Source organism: Amblyomma maculatum, chromosome 10 (assembly GCF_055883805.1).
Source record: "Amblyomma maculatum isolate TAMU_Amacu chromosome 10, ASM5588380v1, whole genome shotgun sequence".
Lineage (NCBI taxonomy): Eukaryota > Metazoa > Arthropoda > Arachnida > Ixodida > Ixodidae > Amblyomma > Amblyomma maculatum.
This window is the reverse complement of record NC_139353.1, coordinates 17,462,171-17,485,242: the sequence shown is the minus strand read 5'-3', so window position 1 is coordinate 17,485,242 and position 23,072 is coordinate 17,462,171. Positions and strand designations below refer to the sequence as shown.

At 44.8% G+C, this 23,072-nt stretch overlaps 1 protein-coding gene across 2 annotated transcripts; it reads left to right on the top strand.

Moving 5' to 3' along the window:
- The first annotated feature begins 179 nt into the window (after positions 1–179).
- LOC146175695 (heterogeneous nuclear ribonucleoprotein F-like) lies at positions 180–21,696 on the top strand. Of its 2 annotated transcripts, none has more exons than XM_084582070.1 (11): positions 180–311; positions 1,006–1,112; positions 2,298–2,453; positions 6,982–7,125; positions 7,655–7,793; positions 12,354–12,529; positions 13,321–13,353; positions 14,503–14,597; positions 15,004–15,139; positions 18,803–18,994; positions 21,495–21,696. In XM_084582070.1, exons 2-11 carry the CDS (start codon positions 1,013–1,015, stop codon positions 21,560–21,562), a joined length of 1,239 nt encoding a protein of 412 aa, XP_084438196.1. In that variant the 5' UTR covers positions 180–311; positions 1,006–1,012; the 3' UTR covers positions 21,563–21,696. The 2 variants fall into 2 exon arrangements, with proteins under 2 accessions (XP_084438196.1, XP_084438195.1); XM_084582069.1 differs by having other exon boundaries at positions 189–315.
- Positions 21,697–23,072: the final 1,376 nt, after the last annotated feature.

The following is a 23,072-nucleotide window of genomic DNA, read 5'->3' as shown; positions in this document are numbered from 1 at the left end:
CTGTTTCTTTAGTTTATAATACATTTCACGTTATTATAAAAACAAATTTGCCTCTGCAACTGTTGCGTAAATATTAAGGAAATTTTTTTGTATTCCTTGAAGTAACAACCGCAGTATATTTGTTTCTTCCGCGGCTCATAGGTGTCACCAAAGTTTGTAAGTTTTGAATTTTTGGTTGAATTTGGGTGTCTTATTTTACTGCATGGGATGTATATGTGAAGCGCGAAGTTTCACAACTGGTGTTATCAGCGCATCAAAGAGCTTTGGAGCCCGTTTCTTTCGCTGCTTTGTTGAGGTTGCCGCTGTCCACCGTAGGTCTGTTTTTATGGTGTTTAACCTTTCGATGTTCTGCTGTATGTGGATTTCAGTGCTGATTAATTTGTGTTTGCTTCGGGAAGAATCATTCCTTTCAATATGGCTAGAATAGCGTCGGCAGATACGTTGCGTATCTACCGGCGCTTGCTAAGCCTGACCCAACCTCGACTCAACGCATGCTCTTGTTTTGAAATCGTGATCCGTTTGCCGATGGTTGGGCATGTTTTGCTTAATGTGAGTGCTTTAGTGTGTTGTGACGATATAATTCTGCGCTTTTTCGGTTCAATATAATGTTTGATGCGCGTAGCATCGGTATCTCCACCGGCGTTTGCGTAGGTGAGGGTGAACTCGTATCAATCTGCGTTTCAAGAAGGCATTCAGCACAACATTACTTGTTATGGGTTATCTTGGGAAGCATTACTATCTTCGCTGGTAGCACCCTTTGTTCTTCTGTGCATGTGCTTCTGCGTGTGTGCTTGCTCGCGCGCCGGTCTTTGGGCGCCCCGCCACCCCGCGCGGATGTGTGATGTGTGCTAAGCCGGCTAAGCTTTGCTCCTGGATTTACGTTCGTTTGGCAACCGCGAAGGAAGTGGCGAGCTCTGTCAGTGGTTGGCAGCCTTGTGCGGTTCTGGCTCGTGCTCGGTTACCTTTTCACAGCGCAGATTTAGAGAACTTACCATTTTCTTTCAGAATAAAAATGACAACTCCTGCAGACGATGAAGGATTTGTGCTTCGCATTCGGGGCCTTCCGTGGTCAACTACTAAAGAGGAAATTTTGAACTTCTTCACTTCGAAGGGTAAGCGTTTCTGAGGCTGTTGATCCCCTTCTGTTTACATTACTGTTTGTCCGGTAGCTAGAGAGACATTTCTTGCGGAGCACAATTGGATTTTTAAAATTTTACCGCCACTTCAGTGAAACTGAGACTCCTGGTCCCGCGCACTCAGAATAATAGCACTCAGAAACCTGCCAGTGATGGCGACGGGAGTGTTTGGCCTTTTCGATCGTCTGAAGGCGCTGTTTTCAGTGAAATCTACCGTTTTTATTATTGTTATTATTATTATTATTATTATTATTATTATTATTATTATTATTATTATTATTATTATCGGAATGCGGTAATCTGTCAGTGCTGGCCGACTTGATTTCTCCTAAGTGCCCACATAAGCAGGCAAAAAATGTTCATTGCAACATTGTCCAGTAAGGGCTTTGGAGCTAAAGCTGAGCACAAAGCAGAATTTGTCCAAAACATTCAGAACGGACGTAATCAGCTGAAAAAAATGTCGTGCAGTGACCTCGACCAAGCTTTAAAGCAGCAGTAAAAAAGGCAGAATGGCTTGCTTTTTTTTTTTTTTCTCCATACTTTTATTCAAGTGGTCCTGTCTTTCTCCCTTGTGAAACTCCCAACAACTTTCAGGAGAAGGTCGGGAACCCAGTGTGTCGCAGTCTCCTGCCCGACATGCACGTAGTCAAGGGCATGTAGACGCATGCCACCTAAAGAAGCACTTCCATTACATACTGATTTGCTAGGTTGTGAACCGGTGTGCACGGAATAACTACAATATTTGAAAGCTGGTGAGCAAGAGGGAAGGTTGTGCGTTAGGCACCCAGGGTTTTAAGGGCTCTGGGAACACCAAAAAGTTGCGGAAAGCACTTAATTTTTACTTACATGCTGTGAATGGGAAAGCATGCACCCTAAAAGCCTTTTGACAATGGCCTTTATGTTGTGAAAATCGTACGCTGTTGCCAGAGTCGTTGGCGGTCTCGCATCGAAACAAGAGCCCAATATGCCACCAATGGGAACGCGAGACCGGCACAGAAAGAACGGATGGGAGGGATGAGTGACAGCAGTTCTCGGAAAAGCTCCTTTTGGGAAGGGTCAGCAGATTTATACAGGTGGCAGTTTGCTTGTACTGTTGCCCATTTTTTGGATTCTGGTGACTGGGTGTTTCGTGTTCATTCACTGTGGTGGTTCTTCCTGCAGAGTGCAACATCAAGGGAGGCATTAATGGTGTGCACATGACACTTTCGAGAGAAGGCAGGCCCAGTGGTGAAGCATATATTGAGCTCGAGAGTGAACAGGATGTGGAGGTTGGCCTGCAACGTCACAATGAACATATCGGCCACAGGTACATTGAAGGTGAGCTGCTTTGGCGTTGTAACCTGAAATCGTAGTTGCTCGTTGTGCTCAAGCAGTGCTCCAAGGATATGATCTGTTAACGATCATAAATAAGTCTTCGCCTTCGTACGACTAGACAGCAGTCACGGGAGCTAAACGCTACCGTATCCTAGGCTGCTGGTCTCTGCAAAGACTTATGAATGGATTAGTGACCTCAGATGGAGTTCTTTCAGTGTCTTGATTTTCGAACAAATGGCGCATCTTATAAGATGGCTGTCTCATATGGTGCAGCACGCACAAGAAAATACGGCTGTGTCGCTGTGTCCTTTGCAATGCTATTCACAGCAGCTCATTTCACGTACTTGAATATGTTTAGTTAATTATTAATTAGGCAAGTTAGTTCATTTCGAATGAGATGCATACTTGCAAAAAGACTGGACACACGTGCTCTTTCATTCTTGGCACGGGTGTGTACTACCTTATTGCCATGCTTGGAGTACCCCAACGATTTCAATCTGTTCAGTGCGAGCAGTCTTCGATTCCCAAACAATAATTTATCGTGTGAAACATGTTGTAACGCCTTTGTTGTTTGCATGACTTCATTAAATGTAATGCACTCTTGTGCAAGAGCAGAAAGCAGATCACATGAAATGAAGATCTCTACTGTCTTCACTCATGATCCTCAAGAAGCTTTGTCATCTGAAGAAAAGAAGCTGTTGGTCAAAGCAACAGATCGCGCAGCACTTGATCAAGCGAAACTGCCAGCTAGACGACATAGTGAGCACTAGGCTTTAAACAATCAAAGTAATTTGTGGTGTCTAGCCGGCAGTTTTGACAGTTTCTGTTCTGCCGTTTCCTGCGGAGTACTCTCAGAATCGTTTTCGTTGGCATTAGGCCCATCCACAGCTATTGCACCAATGCAACCAACTTGTTGGAAGCTAGTCGCAGCGTCTCTGTAACGAGAGTGTCTCAAAATGGCTGAAATCGTATTGTCCTGAGGTGACAGTGACATCATGTGAAACAGCCTTTATGCTTGCTTTCTGCGAATGCAAGCAAAATAGGAATGATTTTGTGGGGAGCAGGCAATGTGCATTGGCAATATTATGTGTGGTGTGAATAGTACTATAGTAGAAATTTGATGAACACAGGAGTGGCAGTATATAAATTGCATCTACTATATTCATTCTCAGAGGAAACTCATCCACTAGACTGTTGCGCTCAAATTGGATTCCTGGGAAATAGTTACAATCGAAATCTGCATAATAAACAAGCAGTGTACCATTAACATTGCACAAAGCTGAACGCACCTAGGGGAAACAATAATGACTTGTGCATATTCTAAAGGGTAGCATTCATTTAATTTTAAAACCTTCCTTATCATTCGATATCCACTGTGCAGCTTAATCTCAAGGGAAGCTCAAAAAGTTCAGCTTAGTGGGCTGGGCCTGTTACAGGTGGACTGGCTGGGCATTTTACATACATGTGCAAAGTGAGACACTCTAGAATTTAGGCTCCGATGCATCTAAAACTGTCGCTGCACTGCTGTGTGAAACAGGTACTTTTGTTTCATACAAAGGCCCCGCAAGTCTAGCCAGGATGAGGAAGCCCTGCACATGGGGATGGTAACAAACAGGGCAAATTTTGAGGAATGATTGCTTCATTGAGTGAGGAAAAGACAGATTCTGTAAACATTTTCTGTGTTCTTTGGCATGATACGCATTAAAGGACCTTGGGTGGTCGAAATGAATCAAGGGCCTCCTCTGCTCAAAGCCTGTGTGTTACTTTAAGATGTAAAGCCGTGAATGCACCATGCCAGTTCGAATCCCATCAAAGCCCGGCTTCGGCGGCTGCGTTTCGATGGAGGCGAAACGGAGTGTCGTCCGTGTGCTGTGCGATGTCAGTGCACGTTAAAGAACCCCAGGTGGTCGAAATTTCCGGAGTCTTCCACTACGGCATCTCTCATAGCCTGAGTCGCTTTGGGACGTTAAACCCCACAAACCAACCAACCTTATAAGGAACCTTGAATTTGAATGAGAAAATTTTTGTGACCAGCTTTGCTCTCCTAATTCTGGGGAAAAAAACCCACCCGAAAATGATGTTCACTGTATGCAAACTGCCGTTTTATGTGCTTCTGTCGCCGTTGTTTGAAATGTAGGTTGTGTCAAGCTGGTTCCATAACTCCATTATTGGCCTGCCTGCACTGCTTTAATGAGTTTGTGGTGGTGCCACAATACTTCAGATCAGAACTTTGTTCACCGCCTGTTCGATATTGCCGGTGCAGAGAAATTGCAGCACTGTTAACAGTAGTTATGACAAGTGAACCGTGTTCTTGTCACTGTTGACCTGAGTCATGAACGGTATCTGTCCATTCGTGAATGCGTTGGGGTAACAAACTAAAAAAACAGAAAAAGAGTGTGGCTTCTTTCCAGTTTGTTTTGCTAATTTTGCCATGGTTTGACTGAGGTTACACTTTCCGTAACGGGATTTGCTTAAGGCGAGACCTGGCAGATGTGCTCTGGAAATCAGTGTCCTGTGTAGCATTTATGCTTTTTATAAGGCGTGCTATTCCATCAGCCATGTACATACTTCGGCCTTTTAACCTAATACTTTTTTTAACCTAACAGACAGTTGGAGGGTGGTGGGGGGTTCTTGTGTGCTCACTATAGTAAACAAAAAAGAAAGGGTTCTCAAATCACTGTTGATGCTGATCACTGAGGTTATTTTGTTTTTTTGTTTTTTTCTTGGGAAGGTGCACAGATGACTCTGTTCTAAAATCGAGGAAGTGCTGAAACTTTACTAAACCAACTTAACAGAAAGGTTCCCCAGCTTTAGAAACATATTAGCTGGCACATGGGAAGGCTGGTTTCCACATGCCTGCCTGGCCATATCATTTGCCACCTCAAAAACCAATCACACTACCACCTTGTATCCTTGAAACTTACAAGTTGGAAGTGGGGTGATGTTGGCTTTTGTTTTCGTTTTAATTTATGTGGCCAAATTTTGGAAAACGCAAACCTAGGTCACAAATGCATTCCAAGATCGGTACAGTGTGGCAGGCATGTGGTACATAGTGCAGTCCATTGCATGTCATGGAAAACTAGATTTGTCTGACATTTTCAAGCACGCAAGTTGCTGTTAAGAGGGTTTTGCTGTGCATGCAGCGCTTTGTTGTTGTCTACTTGTTTCTCCTTAGGAACCAGCAACTTCTATGAATGTTATCTGCCTGGTGTGAGCATTTGGTGCGTGTCACACTGCCGCATTGGGAATCATTCTAAAGTGCTTGTGCATCGGTTAATGAATGTGTCGAATTGTTACACCGGACAAGGACAGCGAAAGCCAAGTGAGGCTAGCAAAGTTAGTCTGCTTTATTAAATAATTAGTAGCACAGTTAAACCTAGTTATAATGACGTGGGAAAAAAAGTCAAAAATTTTTTTGTTTTGTTACATCTATGTTTTTGTTATATACAGCTTTAGCATGAAAATTAAAGAGGCCAATGCAGAATGGAAGCGAAAATAAGAAATAAATGGGGGGGGTTACCTTTGAAGTGTTTGCAGGTAACTCAGTGGTGAAGCGTTTTGCTAACATGCTGAAGCTGTACCAGTGGCTGGCACCGCCTCCGCTTGGTGAGTGTGATGCGACTGTAGTCGGATACAGGTCAAGAAAAAAGCGAGATCCAGCTATCAAAGGACCCCCCTCCAACCAATACCTGCCGAGCTATACCATGATGTCATGGCCAACCGCCTTGCACCTACGAGTAGCGCTTGGAACGTGGTTTCTTCAAGTGGGCTGGCAAATAGTTCCTAAATACTTATGAGTTCTAGCAAAAATACATAGTACCTTTACTCAGTTCGATTGATAGTCGTTTGCTCATCAGAGTACAACAGGTAGAACGACAAAGTCTGATGGTGAATTTCAGCGCTGCCGAGTTTTCACGAAACCACTTCGTTGTTCCGCGCTTCACTGCATCAGCGGTGTCACCTCGTAGGGCTCTATGGCATCCATGGGGCCCTACATGGTGGCACCTCGTAGGGCCGCCAGGGAGCCCTACAAGGTGACACCGACGAACGGACGTGACAACCGGAGGTGGCCATTTTGATAAAAGTCTGTGAGCGCGGAAGAACACGTTTTCCTGTTTGAGGGCTGTTTAACGCTTTTTTTCTTGACCTGTATCCGACTATAGAGGGAGGCGGTTAGAGAGGAGGTGACTGAGTAGTCGGCGGCTGCAGTGGCCGCCACGGAGTTTTAGAATATGCGCACTTCAGTTGGTGAATTGAGAAGCTCTGTAATATCGAGGAATTCCCCGCATGGAGGTTCATTTTAATGGGCTTTACTTCGATGCCTTTTGATTGCAAGAATTGGCTACAGGTGCTTGATTGTTCCATTTGCACCAGCTCATTATATTACGTCAAACTTCTGTAGTTCATGTTTGCATTGCTGTGCGGCAAGAACAGGGCTGCATTTCTGCTCCTGTGGCAGGTGCTGCATTGTTTTCGTTTATGCAAGCTTTGTTAGTGTATGGTTCACCTGAAACGTTTCGTATCTCGGCAGTGTTCAAATCAAAGCGCAGTGAAATGGATTGGGTGGTGAAGCGCAGTGGAGCACACCAGCAGGACTCTCTTAACGATGGCTGTGTTAGGTTGAGAGGCCTACCCTTTGGTTGCTCCAAGGAAGAGATCGCACAGTTCTTCTCGGGTAAGTCTTCCCCTCCTGCCGTGTCAGACATCTTTCTTTAACCAACCAGGGAGCAGGAGCACGTTGACTTGAGGCTATTTTAAGCAAAGGCATGAATTGCATCTGTTGCGGAGTGACCTTTTTAGATCTGTTGCATGTTTCCTGGAGCCTGGCCGCATTGTAGTGTAAACCTCGAGGACTGAGCTTGTGGATCGTGTGCTAGGCGAACGCCAACGCCTAATCGAAAAGCAGCATTTGTAGTCGAGACTTGTTAGCTATGTTACGAAAGGAGTGATGTTTAGCCCTATACGCTGAGCGAGTAAGAAACGGCACGGCACTTTTTCGAAGGTGGTGTTGAGTAACGCTAAAGTTTTGCGAGCCGTGTGTGTAGCTTGTGCGAGGGACGTTGCATGGCGGCTTCATTCTCTAGCAGAGTTTTGTGTATAGCACTGCTTTTGGTTATGTTGACATGCCTCTTTATGTGTGCAGCCAGAGCTGGAGACTGAGTGACGGTGTTGTGTTTCTCTTCCATTCTGGGTCTTTTGTGAAGGGTTGGAGATTGTCCCCAATGGGATTACACTTCCTACCGACTACCAGGGGAGGAGCACTGGGGAAGCGTTTGTGCAGTTTGCCACACGGGATATAGCTGAAAAGGCGATGGGGAAACACAAGGAAAAAATTGGGCACAGGTGGGAGGAGAGTGGCTACCAGGCGGTCAACTCGTTTGGGCCTCTATTTCTCTTTTATTACTCATTTTTTGCTGCTCTCATGCTTTTTACATATATCCTGTGCCAGTTCTGTGGTGTCTCGTACATTGCCGGTTGTCGTTTTTTCTCGCCTGTTGTGATCGGAGATGCTGAGTAATGCTCTGTAACCTGACCCTGAACTGTCAGTTTTGTGCATTTTGACCTGAAGTTGAGAGCTAAGGTAGTGTTACTTAATCATGTGGAGTCATCAAGCTGTAGGTCCGTAGTAATGGCAGAAGGTTGGATTTGTATTTGCAGTTTAGCATCTTTATTCTGAAGCATTGTTCAGATGCGTATGAGAAAGGCAGTAGTCTGCGGTTGCGTTCGTAGGTCCTGTTTGCTGGACAAGAGAAGTCTTCCTTATTCAGATGTTAAAAATAAATTGTAGGCTGTTACTTGTCCTAACCTCAGTGTAAGAACTCATTTCACTCAGCATTTTGGGCTCCTGTGAAAGTGCTGAGCATGATATAAATATCAAATTGGTAGGGTTGCTGGCCGATTTTCATGCTTACTTAAAATGTATGTTCTTGATTAAAATCACCTTTGCTAGTTAATGCCATTCACCATGGCACCTGTAAGCGACCATCTTGTAGCACTTTGTGACTCTTTTCATGTGAGAGATGCGAGCATCTGTTGCAATCTGTTTATGTGCAAGAATCATTGTCCGGAGGAGAGCCCATAACATACATGTAAATGCTATAACTTAACGGATTGTGGGCTGCGTGAATTTTGTGAATGTGGGTGTAGTCTGCCGCCACTGCAGCATCAGTGTGATCAACTGAAGGCGCAAATGAGGCATGGTTATGTGACTTGGCTGCAAGGCCTTCGTGGCCACTCTTGTTGACCGCAGCCACAACGACTTAGTAGTTCGTTGATTCCAGTAGACAGTGGTTGTTTAGGATAAGCGCACAGGGATTGCAGCCTTGCATACGCACTCCCCGTCTTGGTGCTGCTGCTTCCTTGCTGCTGCCGACAGCTGCTGAAAACACGTGAAAATCACAGAGCAGTCTTTTGAAAAGCACAACTGAATGGTTATGCTGTATTCACCAGCACTGCAGGGCATATTTAGGCACTTCTAGCAGGACATGCACCAAAGATTCTCGCATGCTCACTAACGGGGTGGATATCAGCGAAACACGGTGGAAGCTTTGTACACTGCATGTGTGTGCAGCTTCCTGTCCCAGGTTTGCAGCGATTGGAGCTCAAGCTATTATGTGACAGCTTTTTGTTTAATAAGGATACTGGCCGTAAATGGCGATGCTTGCCTTTTCGGCACTCTTCACGTTGTAACTTGTGTTCCGGGGTCACTTGGTGGTTTTTAGGCAGCATCGAAGATGCTATGCAGTGTTGTAAACATGAATGGGAGAGCTATGCCGTTTAGCTTCTTTCCTTTCCGTTTCTCTTTTGCTAATGTTATATATAGACCTAAACCTCTTGTATTTTCCTTTTGGTGATTGGTCTGGGTCACAGCATGACCAGAACTGCTGTCAAGGTAGCAAGTAGGCAGCAGCAGGTGCTCATGGGGTCATGCCTTATTTTTTCTAACTTGTGTAATATCTGAATATCGTTAATGCTTTGTGCCTAATTATCATTCGCAGTGTAATTATAGTAGTGGTCGTTGTTACACAGCACATTACGTTGGTTGGGAAAATATTTCTAACGACGCCAGTTCTGGGGGGTCAGAAGCCTTTACAACTGCTGATAGGCCTGCGGTCTTAGCTGTTTGCAAATAAAAGACGCCCTCGGTGGCAGTTACTATCTGTCAGTCGATCGTGAAGAGCCAGTCTGATATAATTTCCCTTTGTATCTTGTCCTCTCAAAACTCAAAGCATTGCTCTCCTTGTTAGTGTGTAACTTCTGGGAAGCATTCAGTGTTAAACTTTGTGGCATGCGATTCAGTAAAAAAATAGTAACCGGGTGCTGGAACTACAAGCCATTGGTTTATGCTCTTTCTTTGTGCTGTGTACAAAACCAGCACAGCCAGCATGAAAATTTCTCATTGGCTGCCAAAAGAGGGTAGAACGTAGCAGTTTGAATGGCTTCAACTCAGCGAGGGTGTCATGATGGAAGACTGAAATGGGCACTGGGACTGGTGTAAACTTTTGTCCTGAGTAGTTAGGTTTAAGGTTCGTTGTAACTAAAAACAGTTTAATTGGGATGCAAAGCTTGCTTTGGTTTGTGCTCCAAAAATAATTAAGGCCCTTTAGTTTCCAACTAGGTGTGCGTGGATGCATTTATTTACAATAGAAGATTCGAGAGAGGCTTGTAGGAATGTCATATTAACACTAACAAGTAGGGAGTTGACTGCTTGTACTGAGATTTGCATCGTAATGGCACAGACTGTGCAGAAGAAAAGATGGGACAAGGAGCAGACTGAAGTCCGCTGAAGTTCATGCCTTGTTTAGTCTCTTCTTCCGTGTAATGCTTTGTAGTCATTCTTTGAAAATTGCAGTATAAAGTCATTCCTAAAGTTTGAGTGAATGGAGGAAAACAAAGCATTATTGGTCCCAAAAGTTGCAAAATCTACTGCTTGTTTCGATTATTCATTAGAAGAAAACAGTACAATGCGTACAGGGACCCTGAAAAGATACTTATGGTCACATTCTAATGTGACAAACCTGTAAAGATGGCTTTTGTGAGTATTCAAGGCAAATCTAAGAACTCTTGAGATTAAAATGGGTCAATCTTTGCAACTGCTCGCTACTTCAAAGTTAAGGCGACATCTTACTGCTCGCTCTCTGTCATCTTCTCGTTAATGTAAACTGGTCCATTGAGATTAAAATGGGTCAATCTTTGCAACTGCTCGCTACTTCAAAGTTAAGGCGACATCTTACTGCTCGCTCTCTGTCATCTTCTCGTTAATGTAAACTGGTCCATTCGGGCACGTCCAATTGACATAGGCAGAATGGGGTGCTTCAGGACACAGATTGTGACCTTTATTTTTATTTATTATTTTTTCTTTGAGTAGGCATTGTGCATTGTGGAGACTCGGAACGCACTTTCTGCGGCTATGCAATGAGAGCCAACATGTATCAGTTCACTGTGCAGAAATTTTTCGGATCATGGTGGGGAATGTTATACCATTGCACAAGGGTTCGCATTATTGCTATACCAACATAATGCTACAATACTAACCAGTATAGCATTGACAACACTCAAGGCTAAGGAAGGGAAGGTGACGGGCCTTTGGCTTTCTATTATCTTTTCCTATGGAGAACATGCTCCCTGATTCAAACCGGTGACATGCATTGGCTACGTACCAGCTAGCCAAGTCTGGTTGTCGCCCATTCCGGACTCTGACTGGCGCGTCACTTGTCCTTTTTAATTCGAGAAGTCTTGTCACTCTTCTGGCGCAAATAAGAGCTTTCCCTCCGCGCTTTCATCTGTATGGTTCTGTGCACCAAAAATACGCAATCGTCACAAGCATTTGTTTGGAGAAGCCCTCTTACATGGACGCTGCTGCGTCGCAGCTTTGGAAAAAGCCAGGATTATTGTAGGCACCAAATTTTTCTTTGCTTGTTTTCTTCATTCAAGGGGGGCATTAGACACCAGAGTACATGGGTCACCAAGCGATATTTGCGTACAGCAACTGAACAGTCCATAATTGAATTTTTTTGTTTTGTTTTGTTCTGGTTTCCTCTGCTGAACAGTGCCTTTGACGTGTAAGAAATGTTTAGGTCGTGTAAAGCAGGAAAAAAGCTGTGTAACTGCGGATGCATCATTTGTTGCCATTCCAGCGCTCTTAGAGCAAGCTGGCTTTAGTGCAATGAATTAAAACTTCTTATCAGTAATTATGAGAGCTTTTAATTTTTTTCCCCGTTCTTCTCTTTACTCAAACGCTTCTTTTTCGTCACAGAATATGGTTATTTTAGTGACTATAGGAACACCACGGGGTGGTCATGTATTCTAGTGCCCAACACATTAAGAAAAAATTGTGCATCTAAAATAGGGGCTCCTATGGTTCCCTAATAGTTTGGAGTGGTTCTGCTTTCATATTCCTGGTGGAGGGCGTTAAACCCCTAGAACACGGTCAGCTCAGCATGTTGGAATTTTCTCACGACCTAGGATATTTTTTTGTGACTTTTTTGTGATTTTTTTTGTTTTTGTACCCATTGATTGATTAAGCCTTCGAATTATTTGGTCACTTTTTCTACTCCCTTTCGGTTTTGTATTGCCGTCATTTTACTTTCTCAGAAAAGGAGTACATACATTACTTTTTTTATTTCTCTCTCAACCACACAACTGCTGGTCCAATAAACTTATCTATGACTTCCACCTATATTTCATGTGCTAGTGCTTCTAGGTGCATTTGCATATAAAGGTAGCCTCGAGATGCAGTTCCAAATTAGTCTGCAACTTCGTGAGCTTACAACGTCCTTTTTATGTATGCATTTGTCATATTTTGGGCTTGGGGCTACTCCAAGGGTATTGTGAAGATGTAGATTCGCTGCTTGTGTCACTGATTTGGTTCTGTGGCCAAATCATGTTGTGTGTCCTCCGTAGGTACATAGAGATCTTCAAGAGCAGTCTGCAGGAAGTTCGCTCAGCAATAGGCATGGGTGTGCCCAAGATGATGCGCCCAATGGGCGGAGCCCGGCCCGGCCCCTATGACCGAGCTGACCGATTTGGAGGCGGTCCCTCACGCTATGGCATGGGCCGCGGAGGGCGCAACTTCCGTGGTGAGTGCTTCTCTAACCACCTGAGGGAGTGATGGCTGTAGCCCTGTGTAGAATTCTAATAGATGCTTGGCCTATCTTTTGTCACTTTTTGCATGAATATGGAGATATTATGGTTATGGGTACATTAAAAAGTACAGTGACTGCTCTTATTGGTCCATGCTGCATTGGAGTGCATATAAAACACGGCCCTTAAACCTTAACACGCCTTATTCTTCCATGGTGTATTGATATTGAAATATAGCTCGCCTGCAGCTATCATTGCAACGAAACACATGGATAAGAGATTGACTTCATGCGTGAAGTCAATGCGAGATTATTATCGAAACTGTACCGAAACTGGATATCAGTGAAATGTACGCTCATTGATGTTGCTCTTAGCAGCTTGGGATCGGAAGGCGGGAAAATTGGGCAATGTATAGTCGTCCGAGCAGCTGTCGCTTTTATGTCTGAACAGTCACGCAGGCTCCATGGATGTTGTGTGACAAATGAAGACAATCAGCCGTTGGACAAAAAAAGGGGGGGTGCAGGTGGTTGTGGTATTTTTCAGAACAGTAAGAAGGGATCTAACAACCCTACTGTTTCCAGATCATAGTTTATTAGTATTTTTTTTAGCCACATTGACATCCATGTGCAGTTCGAAATAATCGGAACGAAACATTAGGTAGCTTCCCTTCGGCGACTTTACTTTTATCACTAATGTCCTGGATGTTTTGTTTCACATTGATAGTGGATTAGCGCGCCTGCATTATTTCGTTGCCTCATTTTATCTTTTTTTTGTCTTTTCCTGGCAGGATTTGTGGAAGAGGATGGCTATGGAGGCTTTGGTGAGTGTTCTGTGGTCTCCTGCAAACGTATGACCGCTCTTGCCTTATGGCAGCAGTGGCAAGGCTTCAGATGGCTTTTGTTGGCTAGGGGCTACTCAAATTCTGCTTCAACACATTTTCTCTTTCTCTCGCTCTTATTTTGTATGTGTGTGCGTGTGTGCATGCGTGCGTGACAAAAGCTTGTAGCCTAATATTGCAGCAGTGGAACGAAAAATGGTAGGGGTAACATTAAGAGATAGGAAGCGTGCAGAGTGGGTCAGAGAAATAACTCAAGTTACTGACATTCTGTAGAAATTAAGAAGAAGAAATGGACATGGGCAGGACATGTAGTGCGAAGAGAGAATAACCGATGGTCGCTGAGGGTAACAAACTGGATTTCAAGGGAAGGAAAGCGTAGCAGGGAGCGGCAGAAAGTTAGGCGGGCGGATGAGATTAAGAAGTTCGCAGGGGTCAAGTGGATGCAGCTAGCACAGAACCGGGTTAAGTGGAGAAATGTGGAAGAGGCCTTCGCCCTGCAGTGGGTATAGTCAAGCTGATGATGATGATCGCAGCAGTCTTTTAAGTATCACTTGCAGCAATTGCCGCAGACACGCGTTACTAGAGCGTTCACGCTTTATTTAGTGTTCATATCTCACTTTCACCAACTGCTCTGCGGAAAATAATCTAGCGGCATGAATGTTTGTTAACTCAGTCTTCAGCACAACTCTCCCATGCCTTTCAAACTCATCTACAGCTCTGTAGAAACAGTAGAATGAACTGTTGTAGCCATTGCGCAGTCATGTAGGCCTTCAAATCGAATTGACACAAATGGCCATAGCTTTTGCCCTGACGTACTCTTTTCCATACTACCCAGCTGTCATGTGAAAAAAACTGTTTCACGGTCAGGATTTTCTGGCCATGGCGCACCTCCAGTGTGGGATTGGTTTCGAGGATATCGTGGAACGAACATGGCGATTTATTTTTGATAATTAACCTGGTACAAATGATGTATTCAATGGAAAATGCACATTTTAGTATTCTCAGAATCGGGATCCAACAAGTATAGCCAGTGGAGTGTTTCGGTGTCCAGTTCACAAGTACTTGCCAGAACTGTTATTCGTCCCCTGATCTTGTGTATGTTGTCGCATCCCAATTGTTATTATTTTCCAGGGGGCCCTGGTGGCGGCGCTCACTTTTCGGCAACTGGTCACTTTGTGCACATGCGAGGCCTCCCATTCCGAGCTACTGAGCGCGACATCTTCGAGGTAAGGGCTAGTGTACAACAACACAGGGTGCTTTCGTCCCGATAGGTTTGGTGTAAACTTGTCCTGTTGCACTTTCAGGCACTCCTCGTGTATTGGTCTAGGCATGAGTTCATTGCAGGTGATAAGTACAGTAAAGTTTCATTATGATTCACAGCTTAGTCTCTGTATAACGAAGTTGGCAATGTAACAAACTTTTTTCATTTCAGCTTCTTGCTTCCACCGAAGTGCGTGTATTTTTTTCGCTTGACTTAGTGAGGTTAAACCATAGTCAACATCTGTCAGCACTTCTTGCTGACCAAAATTGTTGTTTAACTTTCGGCAGGACGCTGTCAGCACAGCTAGCAAGTGTTGAATTAAGAATGAGAGAAAGTTGCACTGTTCCTATTGCTTTTCTTTCTTTCTTTAGTTTTTCCAGCCCATGAATCCCGTGAATGTGCACCTAATCTACGAGGACAGTGGTCGCCCTTCGGGGGAGTGTGATGTTGAGTTTGCCACACATGAGGAGGCTGTCAAGGCCATGAGCAAGGATAAGGCCCACATGCGTAAGTAGGCCTTTTTGGAGCAGTCTTATGTGTTCGTTTGGTGTTCGTTGTCTCCGTGTGTAGCTGTGTTCTGTCCTAGCTATAGTCGTGATGCTACTGTATTTACTCAATTCTAAAATGTCCTTGAAAGTAACATGCACCCGCTTATAGAGGGAAGAGGATCAAAATGGAACTGTTTACAGTCTAAACAACGAGGCCAAACCGAAATTCCAGTTTTGTAATGGGACGCAAAGGGGCGGTCACTGGTGGGACCGTCAGCAGTTGAAATACTGATGTCTGCTTCACTTTCACTGCTAAGTCCACCTGTGGCACCACCTATTGCATGCATTCAATCAATGCGAATATCGGAGATTAACGCACAATTTTTTGCGTGTCTGAACTTGCAGCCAGCCATAGCGGATTCCTATCGTCATTCACTGATTGCAGCAGTTGACAACGCCGCCACAGTTTAGCGTTGGGTCACAGGCGCAAGTGGGTGCCAGAGCTCTGATCATTTTCTATCGCGGTGCCATGAAAGACTCAGCACCTGCGGAACTTGTCTTGGTCTTGACAGCAGCCCAGGTGCACATAACGGCCAGTCACGCCATTTCGAAGGCTGCTTTGCATGTCACTGGTCTCTTATTTTTATTTGAGAATGGGGTCAAGTGTTCTAACGCCTACGCATATTTCTCTCGCTTGCATCCATCTGCTTACTTTGGTACGCTGAAACTGCACGCTGGTCACGGGCGGTTCACAGTCCATTCCAGCGCTTGTCCGGTTGTGCAAGCCTTCTTTTCAGTATGTTCGCTTTATCATGCTATGAGCGACTGGGGCGGGTGCAGTCTACTGCCACCCAAATTATTAGAATGCGCGATAGAAACGCCTTTTGAAGCGAATGATGCTAAAAGCAGCTGTCATGATCGCGGCTGACCATGGGCTTCCGTTGACGACTGGTGGGTGGAAAGATGGATGGCTGTCGCAAAAAAAAAAAAGTTTAACCTGTAAGGCTCGTTCGAGATCAAAGCCTTTCATGGGCATTGGCTGGGATCATGCCGACAGTACTTATCCGCATTTCCGCATTAACAGGGTTGGAATTAATGAGTATTTACTTGTGAGCTTCGGAGGTTGCGCGGAAAAAGCAGTGTTCACATGAATGCGACAGCTACCGCATCGCATTCATGTTAACGGGGGTAATGCGCTAGGAAAGTGCATCGCATTAATGCGCCAGGCAGGACTGGAGAGGCAGCCGCTCACTCCCCTCACCACCAATTCATTGTTGCCGCTCCATTGTGTCTCGCGTTCGCTGCAAACGAGTGGCGAACAAAGCTTTTTCTGAAGATGCCCGCACCACGCAATTCTGGCGACAAAACGCCTCAAATTTTAAGATGGCTTCTGGAATCGAACAGGTGGTAGGTTTAGTAAGTGTTGTTGGGCATCATGGACGGAAAGCGCGGGATATTCATATACCTTCGAGTTGGATAAACAAAGGAGAAGAAGTATTTAATTTTGCTTCATATGCTGTTTTGGTATTTATTACAGCTTTTCTTTTATTCTAGCATGTATAAAATAAATATTACCTAAATGAATTTGAAAAATTTACAACCTGGTGCCACTAATCTTTCGATATGCGACACCGCGTGCCGCCGCGCTAGAGATGAAGCGCTACATGTAAACACTGTTGCATCGCATTACCGTGAGGCACGAAATGCAATGCGATGCGCTATTGTCTTCATGTAAACACGGCTAGAGAGAACAGGCAGCCGCCGCCATGCCCTCCCTTTAACTCCGCCGGTCACCACGCCGGTCATGTGCTATTTAGGTTTTTTCCACTCTTCCATTGTTTTATCTGGTTCCATCTTCTGTCCCCGTTTTGGACGTGAGAAGCGTCTAAATATGCCTCCGTATCGCGGAGGTTTTTTTGCCATTTGGTGTGTGCCAAGCCGCCCAGACGCGGCGACGGGTAGTTCGAATTATTCATAGCGGAACCGACTCACGTTCATATTAACGGCTTTTTTGTACAAGATCTCTATGGAGCTTGGCCGGACCAAGTAGTGTAAGTTCGAATTATCCAAAAATTTGTCGTCTTCGTGGGAGGCCGATTTCTCGGAAACAAAGTCTTCCTTTTCACTCTCGTCCTCCCAGACGATGTCATCGGAAGCCTTTGTGGTCAGGCTCGCATTTAAAGATCACCTCCCGCTGTATCAGCCACCCACGTATGGTAGATTAGTTGATGTTTAGCTTCCGCAGAAGTTTCGATTACTTCTGCTATCAGAATAGCTTTCTTTTGAAGTGAGTGTCATACTGTGCACGGCACGTTGCCATCGTGCGAAACGCAATAACAGAAGTAACCACACTAATCCACTGCGAAAGATGCGACAAGCACAATGTTTTAAAGGCGGCAACCTGATTACGAGCCTAAGAGCAAAAAAAAAAGCACAATTTGACTTTGGATGGATTGGGATTTGGCTTCCCTTGTACCCATGTTGCCAACATAACATAGTAAAACTGCGGAAACCGAGTGGTGACGGATTCAATATGGCTGCATCCCGGCGCTGCTTTAGGCTTGCCGAATCGCAGTATCCGATTATAACGCAAGATTACTTCGAGAGCCAAAAATCTTGAAAAAGAAAATTGTGTTGCATTCAAGTAATTACGGTATTTATTATCCTGAACGCCCTTAAACAAAGTGGTCATTTCAGCAAAAAGCTGGGATGAGCTGGGATACTTTTAGGAGAAACATCAGGCAGGTTTGTATCACTTGAAAGTTTTTTATATATATTGTTACATGGTGGCATGACAAGCAATGGAACACGGCGACACAACAGAAACAGAACGACGTGATGACATGACGATGAAATATGCTTTAATGGCCAGCGGGCCTGGCGCGAGCGCTCCGCCCCTCGCCACTGCCCGCTTCATCATCTTCATAGCATTACCCGGGGCCACCGAGCGATCGTCTCGATCGATTGCTAGAAATCCAATGCATGACTTGACGATGAACACAGACACAGGATTGGGACATGAAACGCTGGACACCACAATGAATGCGAAGATGGGAGGAATGCTTGCACCGGAGCATCAAGTCCAATCTTCACCGTTTGCCGAAGGCCAAGGCTCATGGACACGCCGAACGGCTTGGGCGGGGGTGCTGTCTTCGCTCAAGTGGTCGTGAGGTCGCTTCATCATGGGGTCGGTCGGGTCGGCTTTGGGCTCTTCGTGGTCGTCGTGTGTTGTCAGGGCTGGGGACGGGGCTGGGGAGATCGGCTGGTCAGGTCTGAGCAAAAAGGGCTGGGGCAGAGCTGGGCGGCGGTCCACGGGCTTTCGGCAGATGGACCCGGCGTACGGTTGGCTTCGACGGTGCAAGGCGAGGATGGGGATGAACCGCACCTCCAACCAAATGTTACGTAGTGGCATGAAAAGCGATGGAACACGGCGACACTACAGAAACAGAACGACGTGATGACATGACGATGAAATATGCTTTAATGGCCAGCGGGCCTGGCGCGAGCGCTCCGCCCCTCTCCACTGTCCGCTTCGTCATCTTCGTAGCATTATATATATATATATAGTAACATTTTGGTGTGTGTTCTGTTAGTGTGTGCTTTTTTTTTTCTTATCCTTCTTTGTTCATGGAGCCTTTTTACAGTTGCAGCTTAATCATTGGTATTTTCTATCACTTTTCAGAGCACCGTTACATTGAACTGTTCTTGAACTCGACACCAAGTGGCTTGAACGCTGCGGGTGGCAACGCCGGTGGCTTTGGCAACGGCGTGGGTCCCATTGGATCTGCCTCTGGAACCCCTGCTTTTTCAGGGACCATGGCAAGCGGAGGGTCTGGCTTTGGCTCCAGCAATTTCGGTGGTGGCCGCTTTGGAGGCGAGTTCATCTATTCATCCCGCAGTGCTACTTGTCATGCCCTGTACACACGACTAACTTAATCCCTTGAGCTAGTAGCCCGGGGGAGGGGGAAGCATAGATTACAAAACACCGATACATCTACCCAAAACGAGTTGAACTTCATTGCCTGGGACGTAACACGAGTCACATGGGCTCACTTAAAACCAGGATAGCATAAGTCTGGCACTCAGCCCCCCTCCCCCTTCTTTTTCGTTTTTTTGGTATGTAAATCTTTGCTTAACTTGTTCACCCGTTTTCTCAAGCTATAATGTAAAGAAAACAAATTCTCAAATTCAGCAAGTAAACGCAGTTCTTTGGACAGGGAGTCGAACTGCACCACAAATGTCTGCATGCATGTTTTTACTTGCTTAAGAAATTTTTTTGTGGTTGCAGTTGCTACACTACTTGTGTTGTGCTTTTATATATATATATATTGTCACATAGTTGTGACAAGGCCGTAGACACCAAAAGAAGACACAGGCTTGAAGGTACTGAAATTAATTCTATTGGGCTGACTTGCTCCCGCAAAAGAACTAAGCAACTCGGCGGCGGCAATAGCAACAATCGTGCTCGACGATCGTCGAACAAATAATGCCCGTCACACTCGTCAACGCTCAATTTAAAGGCTGCTCAGAAAAATCTAAACGTCGCAAACTGCTACCAGCATAAGCTGGAACATGGTAGAAAGACACACGAGTGGCCAAAATCTTCGAGATAGATCTCGGTGCGTCTTGCGCTACAACGGAACTGATAAAGGTGCGACTCGCGACATCGAGCATTAACAAACAAAGAATACAGAACTGATACGCGATCCAGAATCTGAGTGATAAGGCCGTATGCCGGCGGCTGTTAAGAAACAACAAATATAGTTTTGAAGGTTTCGCAGCAATATATACATGCAGTGAAACCTCGTTATAACAAACAGTTAAAAAATCTGAAAATAGTTTGCTCTATCCATAATCGTAATATAAAATTTCGTAGAAAATACATGCAAGAGCCGCAAAATTCAACCAGAGAAGGCACAGCAACTCGGGAGGTTGCCTACTTGGGTCACGTCCATTTATTTACGCACACAGAACTGCATTATCGCTGCCTTCTTTTTTTGTGTTGAACACGTTCCATGTCACGCCCTGTTCCACAGTTTGCAAACACTCAACAAGGGGCTCTCAATAGAACTGCAGTGGCGGCTCAGTAAATCCAATGCAGCAAGCGCTTCTTGTGAAGTCGGAATGTTCTCGTCGCCTGCAGGGTCAGCCTGAGCTTCGTCTGCGGGATGTTCAGAAACTTCCGTAACGATTTCGGTGTCCGTCAGTACAGCCGTGGTTGCCACGATGTCGTCGTCGCCTACAAAGTCCTCTATAGTCATTGTTGCAGGCATGTCACCAACAAAATATGAAAAATCGTTCCAGGCTCGTCGAGCTCGCGGAGCTCTGCTTCTGCTTCATCGGAATCGTCCCCATCGTCACTTGATGCACGGGCCTCTGCTGGAACAAAACCTGCATGTCGAAAGCAGTTGGCAATCGTTTCGCCTTTCACGCTGTCCCATGCCGCTTTAATGCTCCCAGCAAGTCGATCTTCAAGTCCTGCTTCATAAGAAGCTTCACAAGAAGAGTGTCAATCAGTCTCCTCTTGTAAACTGCTTTAAAGGCCCTGATTTCATCTTGAGCTTGGTCTTTAATGTCAGTGCTGCTCTTTTTTTCACGGTCACCATCACAGCATTACGCACACCCGCGCACCATACTCGACACGACGACCGACACAGCCTCCGCCGAATGCTACGACGGCCGCGACGCCGCTGCTAACACTAAAACCAAAAAACGCGAAAGACGAAAAAACCAAAAAGGCAAAAGCAACATTCGATCGCGGCGCTGTCAGCAATTGTGAGATGCGAACGATTTCTCATGGACTCCGAGATCACCCCGCGCGCACAAACAGGCGCCCGGGGGTGATCTCGGAGGCCATGGATTTCTTTGGTTGTCAACTCCCAATGCCATCGTGGCATCTGTGGCGCTGTCAGTCCCTGCGGGGTAGTCCTGAACGTTTGCTGCGCCGCACAACACACATGTAGTGCAACGAAGCCTGCCTCCTGCTATTAAAGTGAGATAGTGCTTCGCGTCGCGTAGTTCGTAATATCCGTATTATGCCGAACTGCGTTCGCTGTGGGAAGTTAAAAATACATGTGTTTGACAAAAAATATTTTGGAAGAGTTCGATATATTCAATAATTCGTTATATGCGTGTTCATTATATCGAGGTTTGACTGTATATATGTGTTGGAGTGGTATGATCTTGGTAGGTAGTGACAAGTTCGAAAGTGGTCATTTGCTGTCCAGTTGTTCATATAAGCATTTCTGTTCAGGGTAACATTCAGGAACTGTATTTGAAATTAGTAGTTTAGTATTTGAATACAGTTACTTTCTGGTTATTATAGCGCTTATGAAGTGTTGCCGTAGTTGATGATTGATTTGTTTCTTTTGCAGGAGGAAGTTATGGAGGTGGCTCCATGGGAGGAAATATGATTGGTGGGAACAACTACACTTCATTCTGAAGCATTCTGAAGACGGTGGCATCAGTCATGTTTTTCTTTTTTTTCTTATCATACAAAAGTGTCTGACAAACTTATGATGTGTCAGATCATCTAAAACCCTTCATGAGCATCAATAAATAATCCCAAAAAGAAGGGTTACAGTGTCTGTCATCTTGTGGATGTGCAGCAGTTTTAAGCTGTGCAAACCAAATTGCCTAATATATATTCCTACAGAGAAGCAGTCAGTGGAGATTTAAGGTGATGCAGTAAAAGCTTGTTAATTCGGAAAAATTGTTTGGATGAATTATAAGAGCGTCCTCTTTGACACAAGGTGGTGGCAATTTCCATCGTGCTGGGCTTTTTTATTTTTACTGTATCCTGATTGCTATAAATCCCTCATCTATTTTGTAGTCTCAGTTATTAAATTTATTTTTACACTTATTACATCTTTCTGCTTTTCAGCCACCAATCTTCTAACTGCTTTTTGCTAACTGGTACCACAAGTCCATTCATCCGTCCACTGGTACTTCTGTAAACCCTAAGGCCTCAGGGAGAGTGACTGCACCTGCATCAACATTCAAATGGACAGCATCACATTCGAGTATAAGATGTTCAGTTGTTTCGAGGGATTTACCAAACGCTGCACATATGTCATCTCGGTCAAATTTCTTTTTGTAGCTGCGTGTTCTAAGGCACCCAGGTCTAACGTTAAGAACTAAGGCACTGCCTGTTGAGTTATCAAAGATTCCTTCCTGATCTGCTTTTTCCAATTTCGATATATTTCTAGACTCTTTCTTTTCCATACAATTTATCCAATTTTTGCACTCTCTTTTACCTGTTGTTTGGCGCTCTTTATTTCTCCGCCCTTGTGCCCTGCATACTGGTTAGTTTCCTAGTTTTTTTCTCCATTTTGAGTCTGTGCTTTTTAGGTAGGTTAAATCTCATTACAAGAGACGCTCTGTTATAAGAGACATTTGAAAATGGTTTAATTGGTTTTCCTATGTCTGCCATGTTAACAACATTGCATACAAGAGACGTGGTTACAAGAGACTCGGTTACTAAGGACAACTTTTTCAGGTCCCTGGAGTAAATTCTTCACTATTTAGAAGAGACACAACCCAGGTGTGCTCATGCAGTGCATCTGGAACATACCAACTCATACATTTCCTTAGCTAAATTCTGTTCCATGTCAATGTCCGTTTTGTATACGTTCGGAACTGAGGAGTGCTTCCCCGTGATTCAAAAGTCAAAATGACCCCGCTGTTTCAGCCACTGGCATCGCATTACTGTCACCTACGATGCCAATCAAAATGCATGAATGACATCCAGCATTTTTAACGCGTCGCTGTTAAAATTTGAGCTCCGAATCCTGATGTCTTTCTCTTTGTGCATCATCTGAGGGTGACGAGCATGTAAGAGTGCTTCAAAGTTATTAGAGCAACAGGAAGGCTTGCAAAATGAAATGCTTTACCTTCAGAATTTGGGAAGGAATACACTCTGCACGGACAAAAATACATACTATGTAGTATGA

What these genes read in the sequence shown, in the direction of transcription:
- LOC146175695 (XM_084582069.1), top strand. Translation starts at nt 203, where the DNA reads ATGGGATGTATATGTGAAGCGCGAAGTTTCACAACTGGTGTTATCAGC. An exon ending in GTTGCCGCTGTCCACCGTAG is followed by an intron (nt 316 to 1,005) that starts GTCTGTTTTTAT and finishes ATTTTCTTTCAG; the next exon opens with AATAAAAATGACAACTCCTG. An exon ending in AAGGAAAAAATTGGGCACAG is followed by an intron (nt 7,794 to 12,353) that starts GTGGGAGGAGAG and finishes TGTCCTCCGTAG; the next exon opens with GTACATAGAGATCTTCAAGA.